This window comes from Anabrus simplex, chromosome 6 (genome assembly GCF_040414725.1).
Source record: "Anabrus simplex isolate iqAnaSimp1 chromosome 6, ASM4041472v1, whole genome shotgun sequence".
Taxonomy (NCBI): domain Eukaryota; kingdom Metazoa; phylum Arthropoda; class Insecta; order Orthoptera; family Tettigoniidae; genus Anabrus; species Anabrus simplex.
Window position 1 is genome coordinate 142,271,167 of NC_090270.1, and position 21,062 is coordinate 142,292,228.

A 21,062-nucleotide genomic window follows, 5' to 3' on the forward strand; every position below is an offset into this window, starting at 1 on the left:
TTTCCTTTTCAGAAATTTAGCTAAAGTTACCGAAGAGATATTTCGGGCGCAGCATGGGCGTGACATACTATCGCGGCCAAGATATCCCAGGCGTAGCAGTGTAAGGGTTAACTTTATGCAAATTCATGTCCTAATTTTTTGCACTTTTGGACAGATATTTCCATACCATACGTGAATACAATCTGTGATTTATGTTCATAGAAACTGAAAAACTATGTACACGTATTTGTCTAGATCAGAAATATAGGATTTTTACCATTTATAAACTATCACTGCAGCAACGGTCCTTTACACTTGTTAGTGTAGTTGTATTAATTGGCAATAGGACTACATACTAGATAGTACAAGTTGTATCGGGATCTACGAGGATGGTTTGAAAAGTTCTTGGAATCACCGCTAGATGTCAGTGCTAGAGCAACGAGGTTCCCGCGCAATAATCACACATCCTTTGTGGGTCAACACGTGGCGCGTCAGTGCTCTAACTGCAGGAGTATGGTAGTGACGACTCTTTGTTGTTGTTCCCGCGTAGTGATTTGTGACAATGAAAAAAACTGGGATTCGAGCAGTGATTAAATACTTTGTAAAGAAAGGTATGAAAGCAAAGGAAATTCATGCCGACTTTCAGAACACACTGGGGGACTCTGCTCCTTCATTTTCAACTGTTGCCAAGTGGACCAGCGAGTTTAAATTTGGTCGAGAGAGCTTGGATAATGATCCGCGTAGTGGATGGCCAAAAAGTGTTAAGACCTCAGAATTTATCGCAAAAGTGCATAAAATGGTCATGGAGGATCGTCGACTGAAAGTGCGGGAGATTGCTGAAGCCGTAGGAATGTCTTCTGAATGGGTATATTATATTTTAACAGAAGAATTGGGTATGAAAAAATTATCTGCAAGATGGGTGCCGCGGCTCTTGACATTGGACAATAAACACACCAGATTGGAAATGTCCGAACAAAGTCTGGCCCGTTTTCAGTGCAACCATCAAGATTTTTTGCGCCGGTTTGTGACTACAGATGAAACTTGGGTCCCCTACTATACTCCAGAGACAAAACAGCAGTCAAAGCAGTGGAAACATGCTGATTCACCACAACCAAAGACAGCAAAGGCAGTGCAACCGGCCGGAAAGATCATGGCCTCAGTTTTCTGGGATGCAAAAGGCATTCTGCTGATAGATTATCTTCCTACTGGCCAAACAATTATGGGGCAATACTATGCTAACCTCCTAGACTAACTACAGGAAAAGATACGCAAAACAAGCCCTGGTTTGGCACGGAAAAAGGTTATCTTTCATCAGGACAATGCTCCGCCGCACACAAGTGTTATTGCCATGGCAAAACTTCATGAACTGGGGTACAAATTGTTGCCACATCCACCTTATTCACCTGATTTGGCACCATCAGACTTTCATCTATTCCCCAAGCTGAAAATTTTCCTCGGTGGACGGAGATTTTCTAGAAGGGAAGAACTGACAGCCGAATTGGAGAGGTATTTTGCAGGCCTGGAGGAATCTCATATTCGAGATGGGATCAAGGCATTGGAACATCGCTGGACCAAATGCATTAGTCTACAGGGAGACTATGTTGAAAAATAAAAGCAGTTCCACCGAGGTAAGATACTTAATTCTAGTACATTCCGAGAACTTTTCAAACCACCTACGTATATCACTGTTCTAGAGCAATAAAAAGAGAAAAAGCTGCTATCTGACTTGTGTCATAGAACCGTATGTTTTTAATGTTCAAAATCTTATCACAAACTCTTACATTCTATTTGTTGCTGTTTAAATTTCTGAAAACAATTTCCTAAGTTTCTTACCTTTAGGGTTTGGATTTGTCTCAAATACATGAAGCTGTTGAGGCGTCTGTGTAAAAGTGTAAACTTTAATTACACCTTCCAAGATAACCACAATTCTATCTCGCCGTAATCTTACACCACGTACAGGGGCATTGAATTCCAAGGCAATAACTGGCGTCTTCTTAAGATCATCCCATACCATCACTAAGGAACATTATTAAAATTTTAATTCAAATGGAAAGGAACAAGCACAAATATTGTCATACCACTTATCTACTAAAAGGGGACTAGAGATCAATCTACTATACAGTACAGTTTGCAACATTAAGACCCACAATCACTAAGTAGAGCACAATAAAAACTTCATAGATTATCACTAAAATAAATGTCATTGCTGTCTGAATCTGTGAACAGTCAATTATTTCTGAAGGTTTAAAAAAACTAGTCATCAATTTGTCATACAAGTATTGGAAAGGAACAAATAAATGAGTGCTTTTCTTGTTGTGTTCCTTTCAATGTTCCAATTTGTCATACAGTTTTACAAAATGAGATAGGAACTTTCTCAGACTATTACAGTACTTTGAATCAAAGTCCAATACATACTTTTCATTATTTACAGACCATCTCTATTTGTGCTGAAAGTCTATTTCTGATGGAAATTAATCAACTAGAAAAAAACCTGTCATGATATTTGTTTAAATGCTATCAGTTTCAAGGTACCAGGTGTCCACAATTAAACTGATAGTGTTCAACACGGCACAGCACGGGCTATCACGATCAGAGGAGTCTAAAATGTCATAGATATGTTAACTAAGAAATGTGCTTGCGAATTATTATCCTTCTTTTGCTACAGCTTTTTCCCACACTTGTGGGGTCGCGGGTGCGAACTGTGTCGCACAAGTGGATTTGCCCTGTTTTACGGCCGGATGCCCTTTCTGGCGCCAACCCTATATGGAGGGATGTAATCACTATTGCATGTTTCTGTGGCGGTTGGTAGTGTGGTATGTTGTCTAAATATGATGAGGAGAGTGTTGGGACAGACAAAACACCCAGTCCCCGAGCCAGAAGAATTAATCAGAAGCAATTAAAATCCCCGACCCGGCCGCGAATCGAACCCGGGACCCTCTGAACCGAAGGCCAGTATGCTGACCATTCAGCCGAGTCGGACCAATGTGCTTGCGAATTATGGCATAATAATTATTAGTTGCAAATCTTGCCACCAGGCAAAAATATGGCACTATAAGCAGTGGTAGGTCACAGAAAAAAAGACAAGAAAGATAAAACACATGATAACTCTGGTTGTGACACGTTTATTAGGATCTATGGTTACAAAAAGTGTTCAATATGGCCTCCAAACTCAGCAACATGCTGCATCCCTAACATGGCATGGTTGACAGTTGCCCGCAGCATATCGGGTGAAATCAGAGCAACATGTCATTGTATGCTAGTCTTCAGATCAGGCAGCGAACAGGTATGTTCCTGATAGACACGATTCTTCAAATATCCCCACAACCAGAAGTCGCATGGATTTAGGATTTGAAGGCCACATATCTGGAAAATGCCCAGAGATGATGCGGTTGTTACTGAAGGTTTCTCGCAAAAAAAAAAGGAAATCAATATACAGTACACTGCCAAGAAACCGACATCAGAGTTACGGAATACCGCACGTTCTGACTGCTTACAACTCCATATTTCTGCCTGGTGGCAAGACTTGGAACTAATACTTTTTGTGACATAATTTGCAAGTACATTGCTTAGTTAGCATATCTACAAATTTTCAGAATCCTGCAATCATTACAGCCTGTGCCACGCTGAACACAGTCAGTTTAATTGTGGACACCTGGTATGAGTGGGAGTGTTAGGTGGGCACAAGACTAAATAAACATAAATACAGGAAGGTAGCAGAAAGTATGACATGACTCAATTATATGATTTTTTTTTTTCTTTCCAACATATGCTCACTGAATGAGTATACTGGCAGTTATGGAATGAAAATAATGGTGGAGAAAAGCAAGACAATGGTGATGACTAGATACAATGAAGGTAAAAGTACTGAACAAATTGGAAGACAAGACCTTAAATTTATGGAAAGCTTCAAGTAAGTTTACTTGGGAATTGAAGTGATGCAGGGAAATTCATTTTACCACAGTGTGAGGAACTTGATCTGGGGAAAAAAAGGAATTACCAATTAAGTGTAAAGAGTGATTTTGTAAAATGTACCGACACATGCAGCCAAGACCTAGACAGTAATAAAAATACAGGTGAGTAAAATCCAGGCCAGTGAGTTGAAATTTTTAAGAAATATTATAGGAAAGACAAGAAAGAACAGGGTAAAAAATTGGAATGTCAGGAAGCAAATTAGAGTAAAGAAAAAAAGCAGCTTTTGGACAGAACAGAGAGAGAAATTCAGATGGTTTGGATATAGTAAGAGAATGGAAAAGCGAGAGATTCTAAAGTGGGTGATGGAGGATAAGTTTGAAGGAAGAAAAACAAGAGATAGACCCAAGACTAAGGTGGTTCCACTTCATAAATAATAGCATATAGTACTCGTAATAAGAAGGAACCTGGTTTTGAACAAACATCCTGACCTGGATGGAGTTGATAAAGGGACATTAATGATGATAACGATGTGTTTAGCTAACTAAATCCATCAATCAAATCAATGTCTTGTCATCCCGTGAATACTGAATTCAAAGTATATCAAGTCTATGCCATGTAAGAAGTTCAAAACACAATATTTAGATACTATGACTTTTATTATGTGCTCGTGCAGTCATATTAGACTGTAGTTTGGAATTAATGGATAATGAGCCAGTGGTCTAGTAAGAATAAACAGACTGTTCTTTGTGAATCAAGAGTTTCAATGTCTTATGACATAACAGTATAGTCAGACTGCAATGTAAGTACTGCTATTATATAATTCTCTCATTTGTTAAAATATGTGCTACCTAATAACACATATGCTTGTCTACTATTAATTACTCTATAACAGGAAGTTTTGAATACGATGTCATGACCTTAACAGAGAGAATGTTCACCTATTATCAATATGTCTTGGGCAGATGGACATTCCTTTCCTGCTCCTTGATGTAATTTCCAACGGACCCATATGTATGCCCAATTAACACCAAGCTTCAAGTATAGACAATTTCATACAATCCAGACTGTAGTCCTGTGGACAAGTATGTGCTTGTTGAAGTTCAAATGTACGCTAATTTTGGAGACATATATAAAAAGTTAAGGAAGAGGATAGAAACACATACAAATGATAAACACAATGACGGGCCGAATCATACATGGGAAGACAGGAGCGAGAAAAGGAACACACAAAGGGACAAAGAGGGAAGAGCAGACAATAGAAAGAGGACATAAGAACAAACATGAAAACACAAGAGGACAAAGATACTCTCCACATCTTCACACACTGCCATCCTGAAATAGGTATGTTGGCTCTCTCCTCTTCAATTCCAGTCCTTCTCAGCCCTTGGAAAGCTCATTTCCATTTCTCAGCTTCATCAGGAGGGCAGGCTTTAATACTCACTGACGGGCCACCATGACATACCTACAGTCTTGATGAGGGATATTGTAGAATAAGAAGAAAGATGGTAAGTATGGGAAAAGGGAAGAAACATGAGACAAAGATAAATATAAGTGGTGAAAGATTAGGAATGCAGGCCAAACACAAAAGGAGATAATGACGATGATGATTATTGTTATTGTCTGTTAGGTCATCAGCCCAGAGGCTGGTTGGATCCTCAAATAGCACCACCAAAGGTTATACGGTTATAAGTGGATAGAAAGTGCAAGGTAGGTAAGGAAGAATGGCTGAAGGAGAAGTGCAAGGATGTTGAAGGCTGTATGGTCCTGGGAAAGGTAGATGCTGCATACAGGAAAATCAAGGAAACCTTTGGAGAAAGGAAATCTAGGTGTATGAATATTAAGAGCTCAGATGGAAAGCCACTTCTAGGGAAAGAAGACAAAGCAGAAAGATGGCAGGAGCATATCCAACAGTTGTATCAAGGTAAAGATGTAGATAATTTGGTTCTGGAACATGAAGAGGCTGTTGATACTGATGAAATGGAAGACCCAATTTTGAGGTCAGAGTTTGACAGAGCTGTGAGTGACCTAAATAGGAACAAGGCACCTGGAATTGATGACATTCCCTCTGAATTACTGACTGCCTTAGGAGAAACCAGCATGGCAAGGTTATTTCATTTAGTGTGCAAGATGTATGAGACAGGAGAAGTCCCATCCGATTTTCGGCAGAATGTTGTTATACCTATTCCCAAGAAAGCCGGTGCTGACAGGTGTGAAAACTACTGCACCATTAGTTTAGTATCTCATGCCTGCAAAATTTTAACATGTATTATTTACAGAAGAATAGAAACACAAGTTGAAGCTGAGTTGGGAGAAGATCAATTTGGCTTCAGAAGAAATTTAGGAACACGTGAAGCAATCCTGACTTTACGTCTGATCTTAGATGATCGAATCAAGAAGGACAAGCCCACGTACATTGGCATTCGTAGATCTATAAAAGGCATTCGATAATGTTGATTGGACCAAGCTATTTATGATTCTGAAGATGATAGGGATCAGATACCGAGAACGAAGAATTAGGCCTATCTACAATCTGTATAAAAATCAGTCTGTGATAAGAATCGAGAGCTTTGAAAAAGAAGCAGCAATCCAGAAAGGAGTGAGGCAAGGCTGCAGTTTGTCCCCTCGCCTTTTCAATGTTAACATAGAACAGGCAGTAAAGGAAATTAAAGAGAAATTTGGAAAGGGAATCACAGTCCAAGGAGAGGAAATCAAAACCTTGAGATTTGCCGATGATATTGTTATTTTATCTGAGACTGCAGAAGATCTCGAGAAGTTGCTGAATGGTATGGATGAAGTCTTGGGTAAAGAGTACAAGATGAAAATAAATAAGTCCAAAACAAAAGTAATGGAGTGCAGTCGAACGAAGGCAGGTGATGTAGGAAATATTAGATTAGGAAATGAAGTCTTAAAGGAAGTAGATGAATATTGTTACTTGGGTAGTAAAATAACTAACGATGGCAGAAGTAAGGAGGACATAAAATGCAGACTAGCACAAGCAAGGAAGAGCTTTCTTAAGAAAAGAAATCTGCTCACTTCAAACATTGATATCGGAATTAGAAAGATGTTTTTGAAGACTTTCGTGTGGAGCGTGGCATTGTATGGAAGTGAAACATAGACGATAACTAGCTCAGAAAGAAAGAGAATAGAAGCTTTTGAAACGTGGTGTTACAGAAGAATGCTGAAGGTGAGATGGATACATCGAATCACGAATGAAGAGATACTGAATCGAATTGGTGAGAGGAGATCGATTTGGCTAAATTTGACGAGAAGAAGAGATAGAATGATAAGACACATCTTAAGACTCCCAGGACTTGTTCAGTTAGTTTTTGAAGGAAGTGTAGGTGGTAAGAACGGTAGGGGTAGACCAAGGTATGAATATGACAAGCAGATTAGAGCAGATGTAGGATGCAATAGTTACGTAGAAATGAAAAGATTAGCACAGGATAGGGTGGCATGGAGTGCTGCATCAAACCAGTCTATGGACTGATGACTCAAACAACAACAAGAAAACCCCCAAAACCAATGGCAGCACCAAAATGAGGCATACTAGGCAAGATGAGGAGTGAGGTAGTTACTGTTATGTAGTGTACCTATGTGTTATTTAAGGTTATTGCTGCTACTGTGATGCCCCATAAAGGATGATTCAATTCCAAATTAACATACTGACTAACTAAATGTGCAAGGTATTTAGGAAAAGGTGGGCTACATATACGGATGGTCGGAAATAGCATGAACCGAGTATATCAGCGTTAGAGGGTTGGTCATGCTAATAAATAATTTGAAAGAAATAATTCAATATCTCGCACCACTGTCGTTTTATTAGCTACTAAATTTAGCCAATCAGATCACTTCAGAGACAAATTCAAATGGGTTTTGCAAGGCGGTGTTGCTAAATCTGTACGTGACTTAAGACCAACATGAGCGCACCAGTCAAAGGAAAGAACTTTGCCAGGGAAGGGGTTTGAATACAGACCTCCAAGCTGACAGCATTGTGCCAAAGCAATTACGCTATGGTAACACTGGCTAAAACAAATGGTGTGTGTGTATTTTATGCTGATTTCTTGGCATGGCTCTCAAGCCATTCTTAAGTCACATGCAGATTTAGCAGCTGTGCTGCGCAAAGCCCTTTTGAATTTGCCCATGATGCGATTTGACTGGCTAACTTCAACAGCTGATAAAATGAAAATGGTGTGAGGCATCGAATTATTTTTAATTATTTATCAGCATGACCAACCCTCTAACGACCATACACCCAGTTCACATTGTTTTCAACCACCTTATACAGGCTAAAATACAAGCCCTCCAGACACTCAAATCAGCCAGGATTACTCAGGACACTGTAATACGATTTTCAAGACATAAAGAAATAAAAACTTAATACTGAAAACAGTATTTAAATTTCAGGAACAGTACACTTAGCATGTCACGCTTGTACATCAATGTCAAGTCACTTAAACTTGATCTGAAGTATAAATATACTCTACGGTCCATAAAACACGGTGGCTAAAGTATCGTAAGGTTTTACCTCTGTTCGGTGGATACAAAGGTCGAGGGCCTCCTCCAACGAGAGCTAGATAATTACATCGAAATAACATCTCAACGTAACTTAAACCACCTTCTGCAAAATCCTGTCGCTCTTTTTCTTTCAAAGGGTCACAGTTATAAACTCGAAAGCCATTCTCCATACCACAAGCAAAGCAGCCTGAAAATTAAAAAATAAGGGATACAGTCATAAATTTACAACAACTTGAAAATTTTCACGCCGCATTATCAATACTGTCAAACTCAGGTCAACACATGACTGCCAACACACCTTGATCTTGATTGAAGCCTGCATATAACAGTCCATTTCCATGAGGATTTGAGTCGCCCAAATTCATCTTCGTTGTTCCAGTTTGTTGAAAACAATTTTGCTGTACACAAAACGGACTAAAAGTGGTAAGAATATTATGACAGGCTGCTTCTAACTACGACATTTCAGGAGCCATTTTTATCGATGGATGACGTTGACCAATAAGATTAATCAGCATTTCATTCACCAATCGCAGAGTACTGAAAGAACAAATGAGCTACTTTCCGCGAATTTCGATATTCAGATACTAGCTGTGCTACAGCTGATGTAAATAAACAAAACCAGAGAAAACGTTCAGTAAACGTGTAGAAAGTTGTGCGTTGTGTGTTCTGTTGTGTTATTCTTAAAATGAAGATGTGCTAACGGAGACTGTACGATCGTCGTTCAGAAGTGGGAAGGTAGATGAAAGGGGCGTGACCGTTATTACGTGATCTCTAAGTTAGAACATTTTAAAATATTGACTGTCATAGTGTGGTGTGAAATGAAGCTGTCGGGCACTATTAAGTATCGAAGTAGATTGCTGTCGCAACAGAAACGCTGCATATTCACATTTCCTGTTCTTCATAAACAGATCCCCAACAACTTGAAAGGTAGAAGTAAAAGTTCGCAAGAATGGTTATCTCGACAGCTAACGGACCCTTATATTGAAAAGGCTAAGATGGCCAATTATAGGTAAGGACCGAAGAAAAACAGTAGCGGCGATTTTTTCTCCTTTGGTGGGGGGGAGGGGGGGGGAGTGTGGTTGGGGGAGGAGTTTTGAGTATAGGAATCATATGATTTAATTGCTGAATTTTTATTCTGAATTTAAATTGCCTACAATCCAATAGAGGTTTAAGGATGCCCAAAGCCACAGCTGGTCATGGCTCTACAACTCTGCATGCCATGCAGAGGACCGGTGGCCATGGCTCTACCTCTGAATTTGGGAGCTGGAGAGGGGCTGCTTTCTTCTGTCGGCTGTTGAGAAAACGGTTTTCTGTCGTTTTCAGTTTTTCCGCACTAAGGGTAATGCTGGAACAATTCCTGGTATAAGGCACGTCCTCACCCTTCTCCAGATCACAAATCACCATACCACATCTCCTGGCCTGAGAGAAGGCGTCACCCTCGAAGAAGCTCGCCACCCCCTTCAGGGGAGAAATGAAAACTTTAAGTAGGCCTAATAGAAGAAAGGGTTGAGAAGACTAATTGACAGGGCAGACTAAACAATCACGTGTTGTACATTATTATTACTACGAGACAATAATGACCGATATGGTCAAGTTTGTCGACTTTCATGTAGTATGTAGGATGCTAAAAGGTTTGTTTTGTCACCTATTCAATACATATAAATTTTACAATTTAGGAATTTATTATTGATTCTACTTGAGACATGTTTCGCCCTTCATTGAGGGCATCATCTACTCAAAGTTTTCATTTCTCCCCTGAAGGGGGTGGCGAGCTTCTTCGAGGGTGACGCCTTCTCTCAGGCCAGGAGATGTGGTATGGTGATTTGTGATCTGGAGAAGGGTGAGGACGTGCCTTATACCTACCATATACATTCTGCTAAGTTAGTTAAGTGCACTTGGATTACACAGTCCTGTTTCACAAGGCCTCCATTTTTTTATGAAATGTCAAGAACATTTTAAAAAATTATGTTTTACTTTTCTGATAATAGATGACATGAGCTATTTCAAAATTAACAAGCAAACAAATGTTTTTGTTTATTTGTTCATAAGAAGCAAAGTTTTGGGATTATTAAAATGTTAAAATGGATACTTTGACAAATATATCTTCATTTATTCTATAAAACTACGTGGTTTGTAACTCCAAGCCAAAAATCAGACCTCTATCTTAAGTATTTTCTGAAAAAAGTGTACAAAACCTGTAAAAAAAAAATCATTGAGCTCATTTTGAAACACTCGTCACCTGCAGACTGCCACATTCAATGTTGTGATGAAGTCATCTTGCCAGATCCAAATTATAATTTATCTCATGTATGGTAGATATGAGTCAGAAGATGTGTTACTCTGATACTGAAGTTCCACAAGGGAAGTAACCTTGATACTGCAAGAAAAGTTTGGGCACATGAAGAAGATTTAAATTTAAATCCTGGACCACTGTATTTAGGATTTAACAACAAGATTACTTGGAAAATGTATACCTCTTCAAGAAACAGGCAGCATAATATACAGAACATTGTTCTTCAGTCACCAGGGGTAAAAATTGCATGGATCACTGGAAATTATTCTTCCCTGGTGAAATGTTAGAGCCTGTCATAAATACACAAATATGCAGCAACAGAAAATATGGATGATTTACAATCACTAAAGGGATGTGAAGGAAAAAAATGTAGAAGTGAAAGCTCATCTTGGACTGTTGTGTCTAGCGGGTATCATGAAATCATCTCATCACAATCTTCAAGATTTCTGGGCCCCTCACGAACATTTTTGTGTTGTAATAAACTACAACTGTTGTTTGTTACTATGTGCACTTTGTTTCGATTAGAAATCAGCTAGGGCCACGAGGAAGATGCTAGATAAGCTTATGGCTATCAGAATTCTTTCAGTAACTCGTGAAGCTTTGCCAGTTATTGTACACTTGCTTTTCATGTAATATATGAGTTAAGTATGTGATTGTAATTCTTCCTGCTCCCTAATAAACATATCACTGTACCCTACACAATAGGGGCTGCCTGACCGAGGCGGTAAAGGCGTACTCGATTTGCCCGAAAGGACGTGGGTTCGAATCCCCGTCAGGAAGTTGAAAAATTTAAGAAATGAGATTTCCACTTTTGGAGGTGCACATGGCCCCGAGGTTCACTCAGCTACACCAAAAATAAGTGCTAGGTTAATTCCTGGGGGCAAAGGCGGCGTGGCGTAAAGCTAACCGCTCTACCCTATCAAGTGCCGAGGTTACGGATAGTGGAAGCCTTTACCTTCCACCCCTCCAAGGGTCTTCATGGCCTGTGCAGAGATGACTTTGCTTTGCTTTTTTACCCTATCCAATAGAACAGGAAAAAATTATATATCAGATATAAGAAAACACGGATAATAAGTAATTACAACTGTACTCATTCCAATGGTGAGTGCCACGCTCATCCGCGACCATCCGTGCAACAAACTTGGGTGTGATTAACGATGGGTTACCTCTCAGCCCTCACATTAGCCAAACCAAGACCCCAGTCCACCAGGAAAATACAGCTTTAATTTTCACTCCATTAACTTTCTACTGAATAGGAGATGTCCTAAGTGCCATAGATTCAGTACTGTCTTTACTACCACTATAAAAATAGCCCAGCGGTAAAAATCCACACGACTCTTTCTCCTGCTCAGAGGTTTACTGGACCCCTTGTTCTTGTAGGAAGGTGTATGCAGGAGCCACCAAACACAGCTTTTATCACCCTGGATTGTGCTTTGTCCTTCAGCCAACACAACCTTAATAAGAAGGATACACTAGAAAAAACATCGTACTCAAACTGGCTAGCTACAACCGGGGAGCCAGCCAGCTGCTTTGCAAACATCTGCTCTGAGTCTGTGCATTTTGTTGGCAAATATGCAGCACCAGTATGAGAGGCCCTGGATTGTGCTTTGTCCTTCAGCCAACACAACCTTAATAAGAAGGATACACTAGAAAAAACATCGTACTCAAACTGGCTAGCTACAACCGGGGAGCCAGCCAGCTGCTTTGCAAACATCTGCTCTGAGTCTGTGCATTTTGTTGGCAAATATGCAGCACCAGTATGAGAGGTCTCAGCTCATTCAAATCGAAACAGTACATCATCTCTGGATGCCTTAACACATTCGCTTGCAGCTCCGTCCGCAAGCACTGTGTTTCGCAGCCCAGCGATTTTTAGATGCTGCACTGACTCGAAGGCACCTGTCCAAGCCACCCAGGTTTTGCTCTGGGTTGTATACTAAAGGAAACTGGTCACTAAGCTGTTCTATTATTGGCCTAATTTTGTAGACCCTATTTGCAATGTCATCCTGCCTGTTGTCATTGAAATGAAGGAAGGACATTATACTTTTGAAGCAGTTCCTAGGCATTGTTTTATAAAATCGGAGTTTCAAAAGTGGGATCCTCCGCCTAGTATATTTTTATATCTGGCTTCCTAATAATACCAGTAATGAACCAAACCAAACCCCTTGGCACTACAGCCCTTGAAGGGCCTTGGCCTACCAAGCGACCGCTGCTCAGCCCGAAGACCTGCAGATTACGAGGTGTCATGTGGTCAGCACGACAAATACTCTCGGCCGTTATTCTTGGCTTTCTAGACCGGGGCCACCATCTCACAGTCAGATAGCTCCTCAATTCTAATCACGTAGGCTGAGTGGACCTCGAACCAGGCCCTCAGGTCCAGGTAAAAATCTCTGACCTGGCCGGGAATCGAACCCGGGGTCTCCGGGTAAGAGGCAGGCACGCTACCCCTACACCACGGGGCCGGCACCAGTAATGAACATTAGTCCTAAAATTGCCTCATTTCTGACACTGAAACTGGTTTCTATGTCAGCATTATTGAATACTTCATGAATGGGCGTGGCGCAGTACTAATTACTTGTTCTGCATACAGATTTATCTGATCACAAACATGCATGATAAAATCCTCTAACAAATCCTCACTGTTCTGAATGTTGATATTTAAACCTGCATTGGCCTCAAACTTTGGTAAAGGGGGATGATAACTTAGCAACTCGTCAGACACTGTTAGTATGTCACTGTCAGCACAAAATAAAGAAGTCTCTGCCTCTTCATTTTTACTATCACTAGGATCTAATTCCAGAATGAGATCATCACCCAGATCTTCAGCTTGCAATAACTTGGTCACTTGCTCGAGAGATATAAATTCTTTACTAGCCATATCTACTCATTACATCACTCAGCGCCACTTGATTTTCAATTGCGCAGATAAGAAAACTCGAAACTAGCATGTGTTTACTTAGATCACAAAGCCCACAACGCAGGAAATTACCCTTAAGCTGCAGTAAAAATGTTCATCTGCTCGCTATCTACCGGAAAACTGATATACTGCGTCATCTAAAGTACTTTTTAATGTACAAAGTTGGCGCGAATTAAAATTCGACTAAGGTCGGATACAGTATTTTACACATTTGAAACCTAATCCGACCATGGTCGGATACAGGAGCGAATGTGTTAAACTAACACACTCTCTCTCTCTCTCTCTCTCTCTCTCTCTCTCTCTGTGGTCGGTCGGTCGGTCCACCTAAGGTAAGAAGACAAATGATCATGAAGGCTAAAGGAAAGAGCAATAAGAAACCACTACCCACCAGATTGTCAAGATCAAGGAGAACCAGCCACAACCCTAAATGAAAGGCTGAAACTATAGACATGCCATTGGACTTCAAGGAAGAACTTGACCCCAGCAAAAAACTTCTGTACCCAGTATAGAGATCACTGAATTGACTGAGAGTAGAGGTTCCGAGATGTAAAGCCAAACCTTGTGAAATGGTAGTGCCACACGCTGTGTGAATGTGGTGACATTCCTGAATCCCTGAATCTGGCAGATTTTGTTTGCAACACAGTTAGTGAATCCTGCACTATTTAAGATCTGTTCAAAGTCATCACAGCTGCTGAATTTTGGAAGAATTTTACTTGACCCGGACATAGAAAGGAAGTAAGCTCGTATGGAGAAACATGAAAATTCTGCCATAGATGAACACACTTGCTGATCTGTACCATAATATATGATTGGAGGAAGCTGACGATACCAGTTCAGTGATCATTAACATAGAGAGGCAATAAAAATAGAGAAGCATTTCAATAAGTTAACTGCAGGAAAGAAGGCCTGTGCTGAAATGAAATCTAGTTCCCAATACTCAGAAACAGGCAGCAGGTAGTCGTGACATAATTTCTTCAGAATTTCAAACTGCACGGCAAATATTCGTGCTTCCCCCTTTATAAGAAGAGGTCAATTCCGGCGTGCTGTAGAGTGGGTGAAATGTCAACACTCATCAAAATATGACCGTTGCTTAATAGTCCTGATGACAGTGCTCTTCTAACAGTCTTATTGCTTTCCTTTTCAAGTTGTGTATTTTGATGACAATTTCTTTTCCCATAATATTTGCGATACTATCTGTGAAACCATATAGAAAAGCTGGAAAGGTACAATTCAATATCTATAGTGAAAGGAGAACTGAACCTAAAAGTCTTGTTTAGATTTTCTGCAGTTTTATGAAAACATGGTTTTTGAAAATATCAAATGAAATTAAATTTGCTTCTTTTAATCTCTGCAGATGTTTAACTTGAAACTATAGCTGTTTAGGATAACATTAAAAGACATATTACCACAATATTTTGTAGTATTTATATTTGCAAAATAAAATATGTGCTTGCAGATGTCGCAGTGCATTCAAGTTATTGGAGATTGATGATAAGTACCATTTGTTATCTGCTGGTCAGACTGTAGTAGACTGTGGTGCTGCTCCAGGAAGTTGGACTCAAGTTCTTGTGGAACGCACTAATTCTGCTGGTAGTTGTAAGTAGAAAAATACACAATATGAAAATGAAATGTAAAATGAGTTGAATTTAGCATGGGTGGTATAGGAATAGGTGCTTCTTCAGAAGGATAAGAAAATGAAAACTTGTAAACAAAGCACACAATTTAATGAATGAATGGCTTGAGATGAAGATGAAATCTATCATGTTAAGCTGATTAAAGATAAGAGGGACCACTTACCTTTTAGAGCTGGCATATCTTTGAGTTACATATTTCAAAAGTTTGAAACACACAATGATAATGAGATCATGCTATAATTTAAAATGTTTTTGTACTTTTCCTAAAGAAAATGCTGATATTCTGATTTTTCTTTTTGCTTTACCCTGGATAATAAAGGTAGATAATGGAACAGCACATTTATTTTCATGTTCAATCTGTTTCACCAATGTCCTTTTCAGTTTTTTTCCATAAGTGGTATTCCTGCAGCTTTGACTATGTCAACTGTGTGCCGATTACGTTCATACTTCTTTATAACTTTTCCTCCAGTGTTACAACTTTTCTATGCTTCTTAGTCTCAGAAGTATTTTGATAACAGTTACTTCCTTTTCTCATAATATTTGCATTTCCATCTACTCGAACAGCGGAACTTATTAATTCTACACATTGACTGACATTCAGCACAATGCTGCCTTGTCAGAGTGGAGTGCGCACAAAGTCGTATGACTAGAAAGTTGCTACCAGTTGCTATTCTTTTAATTAACATGTTATAGCAGAAATGTGTAAAGTGAGATCACATTACAAGGCATGCTTGTTATTACTTTGTTCATACTTCAGAACAAATTAATGAAATAATATGAGTAATGTTTGGTTAGCTAACTGATAAAATTTTGTTTGCCATATCAGCATGTAAAACCACTTTGGTGCACACATTAGGTGTAGGCCTATGTTTGACAAGTTTTAATTTGTATTCTTGGTGGTTTTGGCTTTGCTGTTAGAAGCCTTGAATATGTATGATGTTAAATGTATATTTGTGATATGGTGGTGAATACAAAGCATCGTAATTGATGAGCAAGTCTCTTTGGAAGCACCTACTCAAAATAATTCACTTTTGCTGTTAAAGTTATACAGTGCTGTTAGTAAGACTATACATAGGAAATGTTTGTTTTAGATTAACCATTTTGAACATATGTATATAAAATCCTACTTATTCAGCTTTAATCACCTATCAACTGACTCTATAACAGTATGTATGGTACTGTAGATAACATGTAAAATTAAATTAATATTTAATTTTCATAACTGGATTGTACTCAAAATAAACCTTCAAATGGGGTTGAAGCAGCAATGTTCAAGCATGAATGCTTTATCATTTCTCCATTTTCCTTTTTCTTTTAAGTTCAGTTACTTTTTAATGTTTTAAAAATAATTTCAGCTTTCAACTATTCTGTTATATAGACCTTGAGTCAAAAATATCTTAGTAGATATGCTAATCTTCTTAGTGTTTTCCTGCAGATGAAGGATAGCACCCTCTAGGTCTTGGAATGCCACATTGCTCAGTCTTGTGTGGCGTTACGTGATATGGCACAGACTCTTATATCTGCAGTGATCAAATTCAACAACATTGCTTTGATCTACCATACAGTCATGCATTATCCAAAACTTTTACAACAATTTTGACTTTTTCACATTTATTGTGTCAAATCGGTGTGTTTTCACGACTTTTTACAATTTCCATGAACTATCAGATACATTGTGCAACTCATGATTTGGCTAATGATGACCTTAAAAAATCAGTTGAAACTAGTTCCAATAAATTTTTCTTCCTTAATGTAACCCACATTGCTTGATTTTGTATTGAAAAGGTGGAAATATTTTATTCTTAATTTTTAATTTAATTGGCTAGATCTCAGGTATCTAAACAAGTTGGTCTTGGCCAGGTCTTTGTTGCTCACTGATGGAAACAGAAGCTGCACTCATTTCATGTACTGAACACCATCAAAGACCAAACTCTTAAAGTCAAACATTCCAGATGTCCATTAGTTGCTGCTGCTCTTCCCTGGTTGTAGCCAGAAGGGTGATGTTGGTATAATGTGGAATCCATGAAATGTTGCACTGCAGGTTGTGTTTGATGGTATACAAGATGATGAAGAGGAGTGGTGACAATTACATAGGCCATAGCGTTGACTAGGAAGTGTCCATGTCCATGGCTAAATGGTTAGCATGCTGGTCTTTGGTAACAGGGGTCCCGGGTTTGATTCCCAGCAGGGTTGGGAATTTTAACCATCATTGGTTAATTCCACTGGCACAGGGGCTGGGTGTATGTGCCGTCTTCACCATCGTTTTATCCTCATCACAACGTGCAAGTCGCCTATGGGTGTCAAATCAAAAAATGCCTGCACTTGGCGAGCTGAACTTGTCCTTTCCCGGCAAAAACCATACGCCATTTCATTTTTACTAGGAAGTCACCAGAGCATAAAAATCCAGTTGATGAGGAGTTCTGGAACACGTACCAGATGAGTTTTGCACGGGATATAGTCAAGGGGTTTCTCCAGATTGAGGAAAGCTTGATGCTGGAACATGGAGCTGAGTCACCCTTGTTTCTAAAAATTAGTGCCATTAGTTATCAGAGACATGGTTAATGTGAACAGTGGCATTAAAGAAGGCCAGGAGTTTCCCAGACTTTAAAAATCCTTGAGCTTCCACAGATTTGCTGGAAGATCATTGAAATCGGTGATCGCATGCAATTAAAAGCCACATCCATTACAACCTATCACTCCAGCTTGGGGTTTGAAGATGCCTTCCTTAAAATTAATTTTTTGCTCCCAGATTTCTGAGGTTTTGATGTTGATCATTTCTGCCCTCAAAGACGTGTTGACTGTTCTGGTTTGATTTCCACATAAATAATTACAAGGGAGTAGCATACTTTACTTAAAATATTATGGCATCTGGTGCTGACTTTGGTTAATTATTGGGGGGTCATGATTAACATGAACCAGGCATGTGAAATGAACAACTATGAATGCAAACATTCCTATATGTCAACAATATTCACAAACAGAAAAACAGCTTGTTTTTCAAATACATTTTTGAACGAGTTTTATGTATGGAGTTTTCAATAATATTCACAAGTAAACAGAGAAATAGTACTTGATTCATGAATTATTTGAAGGAATATTTTATGTACAACCAACCAACCTCATGGCACTACGACCCGTGAAGGGCCTTGGCCTACCAAGCGACCGCTGCTCAGCCCGAAGGCATTTTATGTACAAAGCTACAAATAATCACAAGTAAAAAAATTAGAACGTGCTTCATAAATACATTCTTAATAAATGTCCTATTACTGTATATTATGAATTTCATGATACAAAGTGTGAAAAGCTCTATCACCAGATGTACCTGAACAGTCTCCAGTGGGAAATGTAGTTCTTTGAAGGAATGCCTGCTTTCTAATATCATTTCTTGATACAAAACCATCTACCACTTTCTCCAGATTTAACGCCTTAGCAGCCTCCGAATACTACCAAAATCCATGTTTTCTGGGGACTTAACATCTAGGAGGAGAATATTTTTGGGGGAAATGGCTCTCCTCCCCCCCCCCCCTCCAAAGATCATTTTTGGGGGGCAGAAAACATCTTGGCCTCCCCTTCCCCAAAGTCGGCACCACTGCATCTGTCCAATCCTTGTATAACTGACAGGTTTCACACAAAAGTACACTGACTGACAGAGCAAATGCAACACCAAGGAGGAGTGGTTCGAAAGGGATGAAAGTTGGGGAAAAAACAGAGTCGGCACGGAAGAATAATTGATGTTTATTTCAAACCGATATGCAGGTTACACAATGCGCATGGCATCGACTCAGTAGGATGTAGGACCACCGCGAGCGGCGATGCACGCAGAAACACGTCGAGGTACAGAGTCAATAAGAGTGCGGATGATGTCCTGAGGGATGGTTCTCCATTCTCTGTCAACCATTTGCCACAGTTGGTCGTCCGTACGAGGCTGGGGCAGAGTTTGCAAACGGCGTCCAATGAGATCCCACATGTGTTCGATTGGTGAGAGATCCGGAGAGTACGCTGGCCACGGAAGCATCTGTACACCTCGTAGAGCCTGTTGAGAGATGCGAGCAGTGTGTGGGCGGGCATTATCCTGCTGAAACAGAGCATTGGGCAGCCCCTGAAGGTACGGGAGTGCCACCGGCCGCAGCACATGCTGCACGTAGCGGTGGGCATTTAACGTGCCTTGAATATGCACTAGAGGTGACGTGGAATCATACGCAATAGCGCCCCAAACCATGATGCCGCGTTGTCTAGCGGTAGGGCGCTCCACAGTTACTGCCGGATTTGACCTTTCTCCACGCCGACGCCACACTCGTCTGCGGTGACTATCACTGACAGAACAGAAGCATGACTCATCGGAGAACACGACGTTCCGCCATTCCCTCATCCAAGTCGCTCTAGCCCGGCACCATGCCAGGCGTGCACGTCTATGCTGTGGAGTCAATGGTAGTCTTCTGAGCGGATGCCGGGAGTGCAGGCCTCCTTCAACCAATCGACGGGAAATTGTTCTGGTCGATATTGGAACAGCCAGGGTGTCTTGCACATGCTGAAGAATGGCGGTTGACGTGGCGTGCGGGGCTGCCACCGCTTGGCGGCGGATGCGCCGATCCTCACGTGCTGACGTCACTCGGGCTGCGCCTGGACCCCTCGCACGTGCCACATGTCCCTGTGCCAACCATCTTCGCCACAGGCGCTGCACCGTGGACACATCCCTATGGGTATCGGCTGCGATTTGACGAAGCGACCAACCTGCCCTTCTCAGCCCGATCACCATACCCCTCGTAAAGTCGTCTGTCTGCTGGAAATGCCTCCGTTGACGGCGGCCTGGCATTCTTAGCAATACACGTGTCCTGTGGCACACGACAACACGTTCTACAATGACTGTCGGCTGAGAAATCACGGTATGAAGTGGGCCATTCGCCAACGCCGTGTCCCATTTATCGTTCGCTACGTGCGCAGCACAGCGGCGCATTTCACATCATGAGCATACCTCAGTGACGTCAGTCTACCCTGCAATTGGCATAAAGTTCTGACCACTCCTTCTTGGTGTTGCATTTGCTCTGTCAGTCAGTGTACTTTGGGCAGTCAATTAGATGTATTCCTAACACCTTGAGTGAATCAAAAACAAAATATTTAACTCCATAGTTAACTACATTTACTCTCTATTTCAGGTCGTGGATCTCCAGTTGGAAAAGTAATTGGTATCGATCGTCTGCCCATCTATCCTATTGCTGGTGCTATACTGTTGGGTAACACCGATTTTACTTTGCCTTGCTCCCAAGTAAAACTAAAAGAACATATTGGTGAACAAGGCGTTAATGTTGTATTGAGTGATATGGCACCAAATGCCTCTGGCGTTCGCAGCTTGGACCAGGAAAATATAATTCACTTGGCCTATACTGCTTTTCGATTTAGTGTACAAGTGTTATCTAAAGGTGGTTCATTTTTAGTTAAAGTTTGGGATGGTGGAGAGGTCCCAACGTTGGAAAAAGACTTAGCTAAGTTTTATTCAAAAGTACGTTCAATTAAACCTCCAGCAAGTAGGGTTAATTCAGCTGAAAAATTTATTCTTGCTAGAGGTTTCAAAGGATTGAAATAAAAACTGTAGAACTTTGTAATACAATTAATTTATTAAGCTCTCCTTTCATCATCCTCATCCTACAATACACTCAAGTTCTATTTAAATACCTTACTCAGTTCTGACAGCTAGCAACGTTGTAGGTGGGGCCAGCAGTTGCTTTACAGCATGATCAATTCCAGGTAGTTGTACATCCTCCTTTCCCCCGCCAACAGTCCACAAGCAAATGAGTCCATCTGTCATCAGTGTTGCTGT

The 21,062-nt window shown here is 40.4% G+C and overlaps 2 protein-coding genes across 2 annotated transcripts in view; one reads left to right on the plus strand and one right to left on the minus strand.

Annotated features, from left to right (window-relative positions):
* LOC136875580 (WD repeat domain phosphoinositide-interacting protein 3) overlaps positions 1-8,879 on the minus strand; it is a 98,256-nt gene extending 89,377 nt beyond the window's left edge. Inside the window, exons 1-3 of the mRNA XM_068228080.1 lie at positions 8,705-8,879; positions 8,417-8,593; positions 1,813-1,995 (exon numbers count right to left, since the gene is read on the minus strand). Of these exons, the coding sequence (XP_068084181.1) occupies positions 1,813-1,995; positions 8,417-8,593; positions 8,705-8,771 (427 nt within the window). The 5' untranslated portion in view covers positions 8,772-8,879. The remainder of the gene's footprint in view (positions 1-1,812; positions 1,996-8,416; positions 8,594-8,704) is intronic.
* A 111-nt stretch (positions 8,880-8,990) lies between these two features.
* On the plus strand, positions 8,991-21,062 carry Mrm2 (Mitochondrial rRNA methyltransferase 2). Its single transcript, XM_067149960.2, has 3 exons — positions 8,991-9,415; positions 15,070-15,209; positions 20,401-21,062. Exons 1-3 carry the CDS (start codon positions 9,225-9,227, stop codon positions 20,826-20,828), a joined length of 759 nt encoding a protein of 252 aa, XP_067006061.2. The 5' UTR covers positions 8,991-9,224; the 3' UTR covers positions 20,829-21,062.